Source organism: Sesamum indicum, linkage group LG11, assembly GCF_026168435.1.
Source record: "Sesamum indicum cultivar Baizhima isolate 11 linkage group LG11, ASM2616843v1, whole genome shotgun sequence".
In the NCBI taxonomy this organism is placed as follows: domain Eukaryota; kingdom Viridiplantae; phylum Streptophyta; class Magnoliopsida; order Lamiales; family Pedaliaceae; genus Sesamum; species Sesamum indicum.
Genome location: NC_142667.1, coordinates 14,654,878 through 14,668,279, shown reverse-complemented (window position 1 = coordinate 14,668,279; position 13,402 = coordinate 14,654,878). Strand labels below are relative to the sequence as shown.

Below are 13,402 nucleotides of genomic sequence, written 5' to 3'. Positions count from 1 at the left end.
AAAATTATATAAAAATTTAATTTTATTATTTATTTAACATTCTCATGTATGATCTTGTACTTATACCTATATATGGAATGTGGTTAATATTATTAAATATTTTTTTCTTATAAGTACAAAATTATTACACAAAATATTAAATGATGGATAAGTTTAAAATTTTATATAATTATTTTGATGACACTAGCATTTTTTGTCTAAACCGTAATGAAAAAGGGTCAGGTGTAAACAGTGAATTTTCGAAGGAAATGCAAGTGTAATTTCAAAATTTTTTTAAAACAAAAATATAATTTTATATTTTTAAAGGGAATTTAAGTATAATTAACCCTAATATAATAAACAAATCCTACAACGTTCTCAGCATATATCATCACCTTCTTCTTAATTCTTTTGTTTTTTTATTTCTAGAGAAAGGAAAGAATAAAATGATAAATGCTTTACGTACTACATGACCTAATATGTATGTAATGCATAGCTAGGGTGAGAACGAGTAGAAGACACAGTTACGTGCCCCCCGCATACTCGTAGATTCTACGTATACTCCTAACATACGCCAAGAATATGTATATATACATATAATCATCATCGCCCAAAATCCAAATGTGTTTCTAAGTCGTGCTTTTGTAATTAATTTTTGGCTTTTTTTTATTGTATCCCTATATTATCTTTTACATGTCGTGCTTTGATGATGGATCCATGAATGCTATTTTATTTTTTTCACCCCATTATTATATGTAGTAATTAATAATAGGTTCACTCGATAATACGATTTACTAAAATGTCAATTAATTATAAAAGAGTGTAATTAGTTAATAATAAAAATTATTATATAATTAATGATGTAATTTCTTAAGTCAAAGAAACAGAAAAGAGAAAAAACTAAATAACTAAAATATTCTATTGAACCGTGGAATAAATTAGTTTCAAATATTATTTTTTAAAAAAAAAAATATTATAATATAATGAGAAAAGGTGTGATAGTTTAAGAAAATTGATGAGTTGGAGGGGAGCTCTCACTGGAATTAATTTATCAAAGATATAATTAATGAGTGGTTTTGGGTTTAATTATGAAAATAATAATTGAGGATATTATAATATTGTTGGAAGTGAGAGAGGGAACGTGCCATTATTCCTTACTTTACCAACTCTAATCATTGGCTAATTAAACTCATTAATCATACAGTACGTACAGCCGCAGCCGGCGCCATTTGGGGTCTAATCCACTTAACACTACTACAGCTACAGTTGAAACAAGTTTTGGAAATTTAAGAATGAGGAGGGTGGGCAGCGCAATTCTTGTGCCACTGTCACTGCCAGCCTTGCACTCTAACTCTCCACAACCGCCCATAAAGTAGTTCAATCAATCACTTCCTTTGCTTCAAATCCAACTCTATCTCACTCCTTTTTTTTACATACCTACTGCTGTTTTTAATTTCACATTCCTATATTCTTTTTATTATAATCTGTATCATGTTTATGTAATTAAGGAATATTTGTTATATATACTGACTAAATTCAAAAATGAGAATTTTTTTTTCATAAAGTTTATTTAATCATTTAATTCACATATTATAGGGTGAATTGTACAGTTTCCTATACATTAATTAGTACATATATGTAGATGTAAAGTTACCAAGTTGGTAGGGAGTACAAGAAAAGAAGAGCATAAGTGAACATTTTCACGGGTTGTCTTTCCACACTCCATTACTTTAACGCCTCCCTCAACTCATTCACTTCTCTCTCTCTCTCTCTGTGTACATATATATATTGAGAGACCCTAAACTCTTTTTCATTATTTCGGCAGCCCCATCTCTTTCCATTCCCTTTTCTCATACTATTTCTTTTTACTTGAAACAAATGCAAAATAAAGTAAACAAGCAACATTAATCCAACACTATGCAAGCTGATCATCCAGAAGAAATAACTCTGATCAAGGGAAAGCGCAGCAAGAGGCCGCGTCCAGACTCCCCGCCGCTTGTATTAACCATGCCCGCCACCACTACCTCATCCACCGTCCCCCAACTCAGTGCCGGTGTTATAACCCACGGGACTTCTGACCCTGCTCTAATCCCCTCGCCTTCTAATTCAGGCTGTGATCAGCTCAGACAGACCACGGATGAGGAGGAAGAAGACATGGCCCACTGTTTGATTCTCTTGGCCAAAGGGCAAGGCGAAAAGTTATCTCACCCGCTGGCGGAGGTTTACCAGTGCAAGACGTGTAACAAAAGTTTCCCTTCATTCCAAGCGCTGGGTGGCCACCGTGCAAGTCACAAGAAACCCAATAAGCCAGCAGTAACCCTAGAGGAGAAAAAGCCCTTGAGAGAGAACCAAGAAGATCTTCAACCAGACGGCCCCCGGCCTGATGATGGGACACTTGTTTCACTTCAAATCTCAAAGCGTGTATTAGGCAGCCCCCCAAACAAGTCTCGGGTTCACGAATGCTCCATATGCGGAGCTGAGTTCGGTTCCGGGCAGGCCTTGGGCGGCCACATGCGGCGGCACAGGCCCATCCCGGCTAGCAGCCACGGCGAGTCCCAAGAAGTGATGAAGAGGCCGAGGAATCTATTATCTTTAGATCTTAATCTTCCTGCCCCAGAAGATATTGATCACCCGGCGGCGGCGGAATCCAAGTTTCCTTTTGCAGCAACAAAAGAACAAGTTATAGTCTTTTCCGCCTCTCCTTTGGTTGATTGCCATTATTAGAACTAATTTGTTTTCAAGAAGAACTCAACAAGAAAATTTTGAGTTCCTAATTATTTTTTTCATATTGATCATAAGCTCAACTAAACAGCTGAGATATAATTCTTTTGTACCACCAAATGCTTAATTTAATTATTTAAAGAACCCATGATCCAGATTAATTGATCATTTGCTTATATTTGTTTTAATTATATTGAGCTTTTCTAATTTTATATAATCATAGTGATTAGTGTTTCCAGGTGATTGTTCATTCATAATTACTTTAATTTGGTTCATCCATCACAAGAAAGGTTATAATTAGTGCCTCCCATCAACATGAAAATGAAATTAATGGATATATACTTCGTAATTGAAGCATACACAACACTTATCAAATTTAAAAATTTTATTATATTTATTTAATTAAAAGTAGAAAGAAAAAAATAAAATAAATAATTGATTAAAATTAATAAAATAAATTAATTCTAAACAGTTATACATAAAAAGTAAACTATTGGTTGAACTAGTTAATAAAAAAATAGTCCACATTCAAATATAAATACTAATAACTATATATTTCAACTGTGCAAGATAAAAATAAAAATAGAAATTATTATAAGAACATACGTATATAATACCCTTATAGATTCACTAAGTTGGAACCCACCACTTGCAATTGTAATATATAGTCCTTGGCCTTATATTAAATTTGGGAAAATTTTAATGTGATTGATGAGCTTGATTAAGTAAATTAGCAACAGAAAACCAATCGTAATATATAATTAATTAATGTACATCCATACTTATATATATGCCACCCAAATCCAGTTAACCATCTCTTTCCTTAACCTAATTATTAGGCAAAGTTATATTCTTGGTCTCGTTAGCATTTTTAGTGCTCTAACTTACTTTATTTACACAATGAATTTAGTCTCAACATCTCACATTTGGTCTTTTTTGACAAATTTAATCATGTGTTGACAATTTTGATCTCCTTCATACTGTGATAGATCTTATTTTTAATTTTATAATTATGGGTGATTATGATCAAAATTATTAGTACAAAACTAATTAATTTGTCAAAAAGGACCAAATATAAAATATTTAAAACTAAATATATAAATAAAATAAATTACAAAATAAAAAATACTAATAACCTAAAATTACATAACTAAAACTGCAATTTTACCTAATTATTAAGTCACAGTATGCCCACCAAACTGAAACTATATATATGCGACCGCGAGCCTTTACTTACGTACTCCAAATTTATTCAGTCTGTATATATGTAAACGTGGACTCACTGTAAAATTGCAAATCTATATATATATTGAGGTAGACTTGCATTTATTATTTTAATAATATTATTATTATAAATAAGGCTGAATATGCATGTCTTTATAAATATATATATATATATATATTAAAGGAATATATAATATTATATATTTATTAATTGTTGAGAACTAATCATGGTATATATCAAATCTAAACTTGATCTGTGGGTAACGGAATGAGACAGAGATGTAGTACGTAATTAATGCTTCCCTTCCTAATTAATGAAGAATATATAATTAGGCGTTAATTGGATGTTTTTGGGGTAAGTACGTACGTATTGTTGGGTTCAATTTAAAATTGAATGATTCCAAGCGTTCAATCAAAAAAGTGGTGTCGCAGCTTTCACAATATTTACGAGACTTGTTAGAAAATTTGGTCTTCATAATTTATGATTATATTAAGATAATTAATTGAATATGATTAATGTATACATATATTATAATTACATCATATCAGAAACCATGTATACATATGGTGTATATTGGGGTGGGTAGTAGCGATTTGAGTGGTGGGAGAAAGCTGGCTGGGAGAGCATGTGATTGATTACATTCACGTAGAATGAAAGGGAATGAGAATGGATGTTTATTTATATATATAATTGGTACGTATTTTCATGACATCTCCACATGATTGTTAGTTACACATATATATATATATATATATATATATACTTACATTAATTGTTTAACCCCACCCCCCACCCCATACAAATAACACAATCCATGTTTCGTGGCCTATAATCACCCCCCACCCCCCCTCTCTCTTTTGGTTGTAAAACTAAGTGTATCTAATTTCTTTGGCAAGTTCTTGGCAGTGGTCACAAGTAAAAGGAAGGAAAGATGCACATGCTTCCTGCTCTCTCTCTCTCTCTCCCTCTCCCTCCAGACATATATATATATATGGTTATGATGTTTGATGGTTGGTGTATAAAGTGGCAGTATTTAAGAATTCATGGATGCTGCTGGTTGGGGTTGGGGTTGAGTAAATTTGTGGTTGATGTAATAATAGGTACCTGTGTGGTGTGTTGGATGACAGTATATAGGTGAGAGTAGGATTTCAGACAGTGCTCCTCTGGATCTGCATGTCTTCATTTTGCACCAAACTCTCATGCATTCATTTAGCTTTCACAACATGTCAGAAAAAAGATATACAACCTCTCATATATATATATACATGTTACACCTTTTATTATGTCTTAAGTCTCAACCAAACTCTACTTTTTAGTATTTCTTTTTTTGGCAATGGTTAATTATAAAATATAACACCAAACACGGAACTGTAATAGAAGATTCAAATTGCTGGCTCTTTTATGAAACTTGGAGAGTACTTGAGACGGATTTGTGCTGCATTCATGTTTAAAAATGATTTATTTATGTCCTAATTATGACAATGGAACTCCGAAATATCATTTGATTTTATTTTGTTGATCAACACCCTACACTCCACCTATTCAACCGTTAAGTACTGATTGGTCCAGTGGTCTAGCAGCTGATGAACTACTGAATCAGGGCAAAGATGTAAATTTCTGGGCCGAAATAACATACGCCCCTTGTCTAAATCTAAACTATGGTGGGTGGGTTCTAGGAATCTAGATGCTGGCCCCCACTCACTACAGCTTCCAAGTACTTACTGTTTACGCAAGCAATCCACTAAATACTCTCAACACGTATACATTATTTAAATTCTTATTGTATTTTTTTTTATTAAATTAAAAAGAAGGATAAAACTTAATACCCCATTAATTGATAAAATGAATTAAATTTAAAAATATGAATAAAAATGATTAAATGAATTAATTAATAAAGAAAATTACTTATGGAAACAATACATATATATATTTCAGGGCATTTTGATTGACCTATATTTATAGTTAAGGGATCCTGAATTAAACAAAAAACAGTATTCAAATTAAATGCATAGAATTTTTATGTAGCTGCTGAATTAGTCACTCTTCTAATTGGAACAAAATAAACAATCTTCTATAAACTAACAGGAAATAAATCAATTTCGATGTTAGTTCGAGTTAAAACTTTACATCACGTATTGGGGACAAAATGAAATAAATCATAAAATTATGCTGCATCACCATGCTTGTAGAAAGAATTCCTTCAGATTTCTTTATATTTTTTTTTCCCACCCAACAATGGGCAAAAGGAAATTCCCCAGTATGCTTTTACCAAAATCCCAGCATCCACAGTTAGACGCAGCTCCAGATAAATATTATGGCACTTCAACCACTGACATAGAAAGATGGAATTAAGGTTTTCGAGGATGCAAGAAGCAGAGAATACATTGTAAAAGCCAATATTAGATCAGATAAAGCGTGCTGTTTTCCATCAAATTAGGTGGATTCTCAGCAAATTATGGAGATCAGAACACCAAACCGGCCAACAACTTTACACGAGCTACTAATGATAACAGTAGCAAAGCAACGCATGCACCTAGAGCGGCTCCAGCACGACAGCAGCATTGAGAAAACAAAAGAAATCATCATTTACACATATTGAACATGAAACGTTAAAGGAGAATTCGCCATCAGAGGAGCATGTGATTCGCTGTTTGACAATTGCCATTGAGCTTCTACTGCAGTTTTCTACGAGCAACAACCACCGCTGGGAGGGGTCTGGTGTTCTTGCTTCTGTTTTAAGATGTTCCTCTTAACAACTGTCGATCCTTCTTCAAGTAGTCTTGGCACCTCCATAATCTAAGGAAAAGGGAAACCTCAGTTAATAACAAGAGAATGGATCGAATCGTCTTAGACTCAAGGAAACAGGGGCTTAGTTCGAGCAACTACATTGAAACAAGCATCTTGAGACTCAAGATGAAACAAGTAAAATATTTCATTGTCCAAGCTCGAATCACATGATAAACATCACTCACCAAAGACAGGACTCCATCTTTAAAACCGTCTTTCACTATATCTGTCAAATACTCAATGATGTAGCTGAATTCTTTATAGAAAACCGATATTAATGCATTTATCTACCTTCAGCGCGAGCTCTTCAAAACATTGCTCCACATTTTCTCGAGTTTTAGCACTACATTCATAAAATAGACATCCAAGCTCTTTTGCCAGGGCCAGCCCCTCTTCCCTACTGACAACTCGTTCAGATTCCTGAAATGGCAGTATAGTTGATATCTCAAGAAAAAAGCACGACAAAACTGCACAATACAAAAAGTTTTAAGCAGAAAACAGTCCAACTGAACTAATAATCAGTGAAAAAACCAAATGACATGTGCCACGAATGCGCTCCATCTGAACAGGGAATCAGTAATAAACTCAACCAACCGAAGTATATAATACAGTTATTGTCTGATAAATGACATCCTGATTGTTATTTTATTCTCCTATTTATGGTCTATTTCCCTGGACAGCTAAGTAATGCAGAGTCATGAACACCAGCTACATCAAAGAGATGAAACAGCATATGATATGATATGAACGAGTAACAACAGCAGGCTGCCTTAGAGTAATTTTTGCAAGCATCAAAGGAAACGGAAATGGGATAGGAGATCAAGAGGAAGCAAGAGAAGAGGGGACTAACTCTATCGACTTTGTTTCCAACGAGCATCTTGATGCAATCCTGATTAGTGGAGTACAGTTCCAGTTCTTTTGCCCATACATCAGATAAGTTTGTAAATGAATTTCTCCTTGTTACATCATAAACTACAAGCCATACAGAAAGTTGACCAGTGAACACCATGAGATGTTAAAAACTAGAACATTATAACTACGAATCCTAACCATAACAATGTCCACAAGACTACAAAATGATAGAGGATAGTAACATAGGTGCAGATGTAATCAATTGTTTTTTAATCTATTCATCTCTTTTCATTTCACCTCTGTTAGAGCTCTGTTTGTTCTCAATCAGATTTCTGCATGCTCCAATTATAGCACCACTGCTCCAGTAGTGCCAATTTCCAGAATGAGTTCTCCAAATAATCAATTACAGTGTTTTAATGGTTATAATAGGGCGTGCAGATGAAATGAGGAAGTGAAATAGCAGGACGTTGCCAGAATTTGATATACTAATTGTATTTTCAAATTTCGCAAAAAATGAAACTCGTGTGTTTAGGTATAAACAGTGACCAATCATTTACTGCGTCCATTGCCATTAGATATCACAATAATTTCTGGAAAATAGGTGTCTCTTCCGTAATTTCCGTACCAAGGAAAATGAATTTTTTGGCAACACACCAGTTATTTCACATTGATACAACAGTATCAGAAACCCTAAATGATCTTCTAGGAGGGTTAATAACAAATATATTTATAGCATTTAAGATAAAGGGAGCAGTCAGTTACACCATGACAAGATAAGATAGTGATTTTGGCTTATGCATGCCTTACCAAGAATGATCCCCTGTGCACCTCTATAGTATGAGCTGGTTAACGTCCTGAACCTCTCTTGTCCAGCTGCAAAAGACATACAAAATTCACTGTTAAGAAGAAAAACAACGGAGGCATCAATATCAACGGGAGGAAGAAAATAAAAAAAATCAATCTGGTTTCCTCTTCGACGGATTAAGTCAAAATTATCGAAAAGTTCTTACCTGTGTCCCAAATTGTCAGCTTCAATCTCTTCCCACCAACTGCGAGAAACTTGATCTTAAAATCCACACCTAGAAATTGAACGAAAGAACAAAGATAAAAACAAGGAAAAATTATTCATTTCAGATGTATATTTTTGCAATTTTATTTTTCAAACTCCAAGATATACCATACAGGTGAACAAGCACTAACTTTGAATTAGCTCTATTAACTAAGAAAATCAGGAGTTAATTAAAAAAAAAAACCAATAATCCCGTCAGCGACATTTTGTAATTTAAACGGCCATAAGCAGAAAAGCATAACTAGAAGGTCATATAGCTTTCACTACATTTATTTGACAGGCGCATAATTCCAAATGTCCTACCTAGACAACAGTATGTGTAGTTTTCATTTGATTAGCTTCAGCATTTCTTTTCAGTTGTAATTGCCTTGAGTTGAGACGTAAGTTGTACTTTAGTCAAAGCTTGGACAAAAATGAAACGAACAACTCAAGAAAACGCAACACCACATAACAGCAGTAGCAATTACTCACATGACATAGTTACTCAACATCCTAATCAAGATAGAAAGAAATACAATAAGCAGAATAAATCAGCATCACATAAAAAAAGAAAAAATGAATAAGTCTTGCCATATGAGCGCATGATCCAAACATTTGAGTATTTGAATCCACAGCAAAATGTCAACAGCAGCAGACACAATGTGCACGCAACAAAATAGCCTCAAGACCAAACTATCTACAACAAGCAAAAGAACAAATGACCTGAATTCCTGTTTGTACTCAAAGTAGAATGGAAGAAATCAGCTCCATGACAACTACATACCACCGAAACTCAAATTGTACTAGCAGCAAAACACAAAAACAATCAAATCTAGGATCAAAATCCATACACGATTGCTGGAAATTAGAGTAACTTCCACCAACACATTTCGTAAATCTACCAACTAATAAACTCGAAGCCCAAGATCACAACTTGAACAAATTTCAAAACTTTGCTCAGGCTTAAGAATCAAACACCATCTATCAATTCACAGCTTAAAGACACAAAGCAGAGAAGTAGTACCTATCGTTGGGGAGAGATCGTCAACTACGTTAGAAATGAAACTGACGAGCAGGCTGCTCTTGCCGACAGCGGAATCTCCGATGAGCAAGATCTTGAACGAGAGATCGTAGTTGCTCTGCCCCTGCCCTGAAGTCCCCATCCAAATATCTTGCTCTCTTTCTACAAAACAAAATACTCTCTCTCTCTCTCTAGAATATATATACACACACACACAAAAAAAAATTGAATTTTAAAAACAATTGTAGTCTTTTTCCTTGTAGCACTTTCTCTATCTTGTAGCTGCTCAACAACTATAACAGTGACAATGTGTAATCAATAAGAGAGAGAAAGAACTGCAAAGGCAGGAAGTTGAAAAGCTCTTATGCCCATCACCACCTTAACTCTCTCTCTCGATATATATATATATATATATTGCCAGAATATATATATATATATAATATGAATAGATACCCGCGTGTGTGTGTGTGTTGTGTATTGTATGTATAGAAAGAGAAAGTGGAGGTGAACGGTTAGCAGAGGACAACGTTATTCTTTTCTTTTTCTTGTGTGCTCTGCGACTACGATTCCCGTTTTTGCGCGAACGACAGCGTTTGTTCCTGTGACGGTGACCGTGACTCTAGTAAAATGGCGTTCCTGTAATAAAAAAGAAAAGACGGGGTGATGTGTTAATAGTTTGAGAGGAATAATGGGTTGGGTTCCATCGGGCTTGCTTTTGGTGGGCCTTTGTTGCAATGTGGAGTTGGGTCTGATGGGCCCATCTTGTCTAACTAGGTCACCTCTGTTCCTCCTTTTTTTTTTTCATAACATTATAAATGGCCATTTGTCCACATTTGATCATATACTCTTTACCAAAAAATAAAAATAAAATTAAAATTATTTGAGTCTCATAATTTAATATTTTCTCTTTGAATAGTTGATAATAGGTCTATAGAATTTTAGATAATTATAAAAAAGTATTGCAGGTCCGACGGTCTTTAGCTTATTTAATTTACTTCGAGTTTTATATGATTGAACATATTAGAGAACTAATTATTTAGGCTTAAGTAAATATAAGTTTAAGGGGCACTAATCACAGCTATTTCCATGCTATAAAGTAGAAAGATGGAGCTCTCATGATTGCAATTGGGGACATCAGTGCATTAGCTTCAAATTATATACAAACTTGAGAGATAAAACAAGGACAAAGGCCAATTAAGAAGGAAAAAGGGATGACATTTTGCTGAAGTTTTGATGGTGGAGGCGTCCCTTTCTTGGGTGATGGGAAGCACCTGATGAGTCCGATAGAGCGAGCAGTGGAAATGTCAGCGTCAGCAATCCCAGTTGCAGTTTGTGTGTGACCAGACACCTAACTCAGTGAAAATTATTTCTTAACTTGAACAAGAATGTGAACTCAGTGGGGCTTCTCTGAACTCAAGCTCTCTATCTACTTAGGTATAGAGTATTCATATTTAATTTCAGTTATTTTTTGAGTTTGTGATAAACTCAGTTAAGGGGGATGGGGATTGAGGTTGACTGAAGCCCCTTGCACCGCTCACTGGATGTCCTGCTGAACCAAGCTGCAAGGAGTTCAAAGTTTCAAACACTGCTCTGTTCCAGTTGAGTTCAGGCTTCCTTGTAGGTAGACTAGGAATATAATCAAGGTTATCAATGGACACTCAACTGGAAATAATATTCAAATTCATCAACAATTAACCACCAGAAATGGGGAAAGAAAAAAGATTAAAATAAATCAAAATGCAATGATAAAGCAAAGATATTATTGAAATAGTTTCACTCAAAACACTAGAACAACTCCAACTTTCTTCACTTCAAGAGATTGGTTAAATTATATCTTAACTGCAGCTCCGCCTTTTATCTAATTCTGCAGAACAAGATATACTCCTTTTTTTCAGAATGAATAGTTTTCTTAATATGCATCTTTTCAAAGTTTGTCTAACCAATGCAAGCAATAGAAACAAAAGATCAAGAAGACATACAGCACTTGCAAGCAGAGCAATCCCAGAACAAACTTATATCTTAGAGGTGAAATATGATTTAAGGACCATCAAGAACTTGAACTCTCGTCCTTCTCAATTTCATCAACTTCAGGTTCCTCTTCTACTTCAACAGTCTCTTGACTTCCCTGTGTCAGAACACGTCCAGTCATTGGATCAACTGGGCGCATGTCTCGTGGACCTCCTTTTCGCCCCATAGCTACCATTGGTGGTGGGGGTAATAATCCTGCCCGGAAGAGAAGGCGCTGAACAGGTTCCGAGGGCTGTGCACCAACAGAAAGCCAATACCTGTATTGTGATCACAGACATCAGGAGATACGAAACAGAAGTATTCATGCATTTTCTAAACATGTAAAGTAAGCTCCGATGGTGATATGGAGATACAAAATTCTAGACTGGAAACTTGAAGAAACCTTGTTTGGTGGCAATGCTAGGCCTCAACAGTGGGATTGAAGTCAGTTATCATGCATATTAGAAATGTTATAACTAACAGCGGTTTACAGCATTTACAGACTACCCCCAGCATGCAGTGAAACCCTTTTAAATATGTGAATCAGCTAACTAATGCCCACCTGGTGTTACTCTGTGAGGGAAGATGTGGAAGAGCGATTTTGAATTGAAAAATCAAAGGAACTATTAGAAATATATATTAACACAGTTCCCGTATTATTCATCTGAAAACAAACCGAGAATTTGTAAACTTGCTTTGTCATCATAATAAAGTCATGTTTCAGACTTCGTTAACACACAAGCTAGGAGAAAGTCAAGATGTTGCCACAACCGTGTGACTGCATTTTTATGTAGATTGAGAATCATTCATCCAGTAATGCAAAGCTAAAACGCCCGTAAAAAGTCATGCATTCCATAAAGTTCTCATAAACAAGTTCACAGAATATAATTCCATCTTCTTTAATATATCAGTTGCTCCTCCAAGATGCTAAGGAACAGACAGATAGTTCACAAGACCCATCTCTATAAGTTTAAGCATAAACAATATAATAACATAACCACAGCTTCATTTATCCAGTGGATCATGAAGAAGACTTGGAATACTTTCCAGAAATAAAGCAAGCTGATAACTGGACTGCGAATTTAAACACTTACTTCACTCTGTCAAAATTGATGCCCATTCTTTTACCGCCATCTTGACCTGCGTGATTCAGCAAATAAAATTAATCAGCAGATTTTCATTTTTCTTTAGAAAAAACAAACTCCCAGCTACATTCATCTTCCAAAGGAACCTGAACTGGAAATTACAAAGGCAGGTAAAGTCTGGACGCAACTAAATTCGGGTCAGAGCTTCCAATCAAGAAACTTCAATCCAAATATAGATGGATTCCAAGTTCAGGACTCCAATACCACAAACTCAAGCTTTTTGCGTAGACGTTTGTAATTGACTATCAAAAAGCAAGACATAAATGGGGGTGGGTTTGAGATTTGAGAGTTACCAGGGAGAGGATTGTAGTAGCCCAAGACTTCCAAATGCTTGCCGTCTCTTGGGGATCTGCTATCCGCCGCCATTACTCTGTAAAAGGGCTTGTTCCTACACCCCAACCTGGACAGCCGCAAACGAACCACCATTCTCTCTCGCTGTCCTTCTTCTGCCTCCGCCTACTTTGTGTAGTCTGGTCTGCTGTATCAGCTATGGACGTCGCCGTGCCAAGAGAAGTGCAGACAGGGCTTTGGGATAGGTTTCTACTTCTTTCCGGCAGAACTACAATTAAACGACGTTCCTCTGTGCGATGCTATGTGATATCGATCTTTAATTTGAT

At 35.2% G+C, this 13,402-nt stretch overlaps 3 protein-coding genes across 4 annotated transcripts; 1 reads left to right on the top strand and 2 right to left on the bottom strand.

Moving 5' to 3' along the window:
• The first annotated feature begins 1,662 nt into the window (after positions 1-1,662).
• On the top strand, positions 1,663-2,876 carry LOC105174249 (zinc finger protein ZAT5). The gene has a single exon (XM_011096283.3). It carries the CDS (start codon positions 1,897-1,899, stop codon positions 2,701-2,703), a length of 807 nt encoding a protein of 268 aa, XP_011094585.1. The 5' UTR covers positions 1,663-1,896; the 3' UTR covers positions 2,704-2,876.
• Positions 2,877-6,305: 3,429 nt separating this feature from the next.
• LOC105174248 (ras-related protein RABC2a) lies at positions 6,306-10,166 on the bottom strand. Of its 2 annotated transcripts, none has more exons than XR_002287973.2 (6): positions 9,637-10,166; positions 8,575-8,643; positions 8,372-8,437; positions 7,563-7,684; positions 6,898-7,132; positions 6,306-6,721 (listed from the first exon to the last, which is right to left on the bottom strand). XR_002287973.2 is itself a non-coding variant. In XM_011096282.3 (6 exons), exons 1-6 carry the CDS (start codon positions 9,773-9,775, stop codon positions 6,611-6,613), a joined length of 636 nt encoding a protein of 211 aa, XP_011094584.1. In that variant the 5' UTR covers positions 9,776-10,157; the 3' UTR covers positions 6,306-6,610. The 2 variants fall into 2 exon arrangements, 1 of the variants encoding a protein (XP_011094584.1); XM_011096282.3 differs by having other exon boundaries at positions 7,004-7,132; positions 9,637-10,157.
• A 1,205-nt stretch (positions 10,167-11,371) lies between these two features.
• Positions 11,372-13,385, bottom strand: LOC105174247 (Ribosomal protein S16 family protein). The gene is made up of 3 exons (XM_011096281.3): positions 13,079-13,385; positions 12,735-12,780; positions 11,372-11,918 (listed from the first exon to the last, which is right to left on the bottom strand). Exons 1-3 carry the CDS (start codon positions 13,209-13,211, stop codon positions 11,681-11,683), a joined length of 417 nt encoding a protein of 138 aa, XP_011094583.1. The 5' UTR covers positions 13,212-13,385; the 3' UTR covers positions 11,372-11,680.
• Between the last annotated feature and the right edge of the window lie 17 nt (positions 13,386-13,402).

Coding starts and splice junctions, on each gene's coding strand:
- LOC105174247 (XM_011096281.3), bottom strand. CDS start 13,211: ATGGTGGTTCGTTTGCGGCTGTCCAGGTTGGGGTGTAGGAACAAGCCC. Junction 12,781..13,078: donor CTACTACAATCCTCTCCCTG/GTAACTCTCAAA, acceptor TGAATCACGCAG/GTCAAGATGGCGGTAAAAGA. Junction 11,919..12,734: donor ATCAATTTTGACAGAGTGAA/GTAAGTGTTTAA, acceptor ATCACAATACAG/GTATTGGCTTTCTGTTGGTG.
- LOC105174248 (XM_011096282.3), bottom strand. CDS start 9,775: ATGGGGACTTCAGGGCAGGGGCAGAGCAACTACGATCTCTCGTTCAAG. Junction 8,644..9,636: donor CGATCTCTCCCCAACGATAG/GTACTACTTCTC, acceptor TTCAATTTCTAG/GTGTGGATTTTAAGATCAAG. Junction 6,722..7,003: donor TTGAAGAGCTCGCGCTGAAG/GTAGATAAATGC, acceptor CCTTTTCCTTAG/ATTATGGAGGTGCCAAGACT.
- LOC105174249 (XM_011096283.3), top strand. CDS start 1,897: ATGCAAGCTGATCATCCAGAAGAAATAACTCTGATCAAGGGAAAGCGC.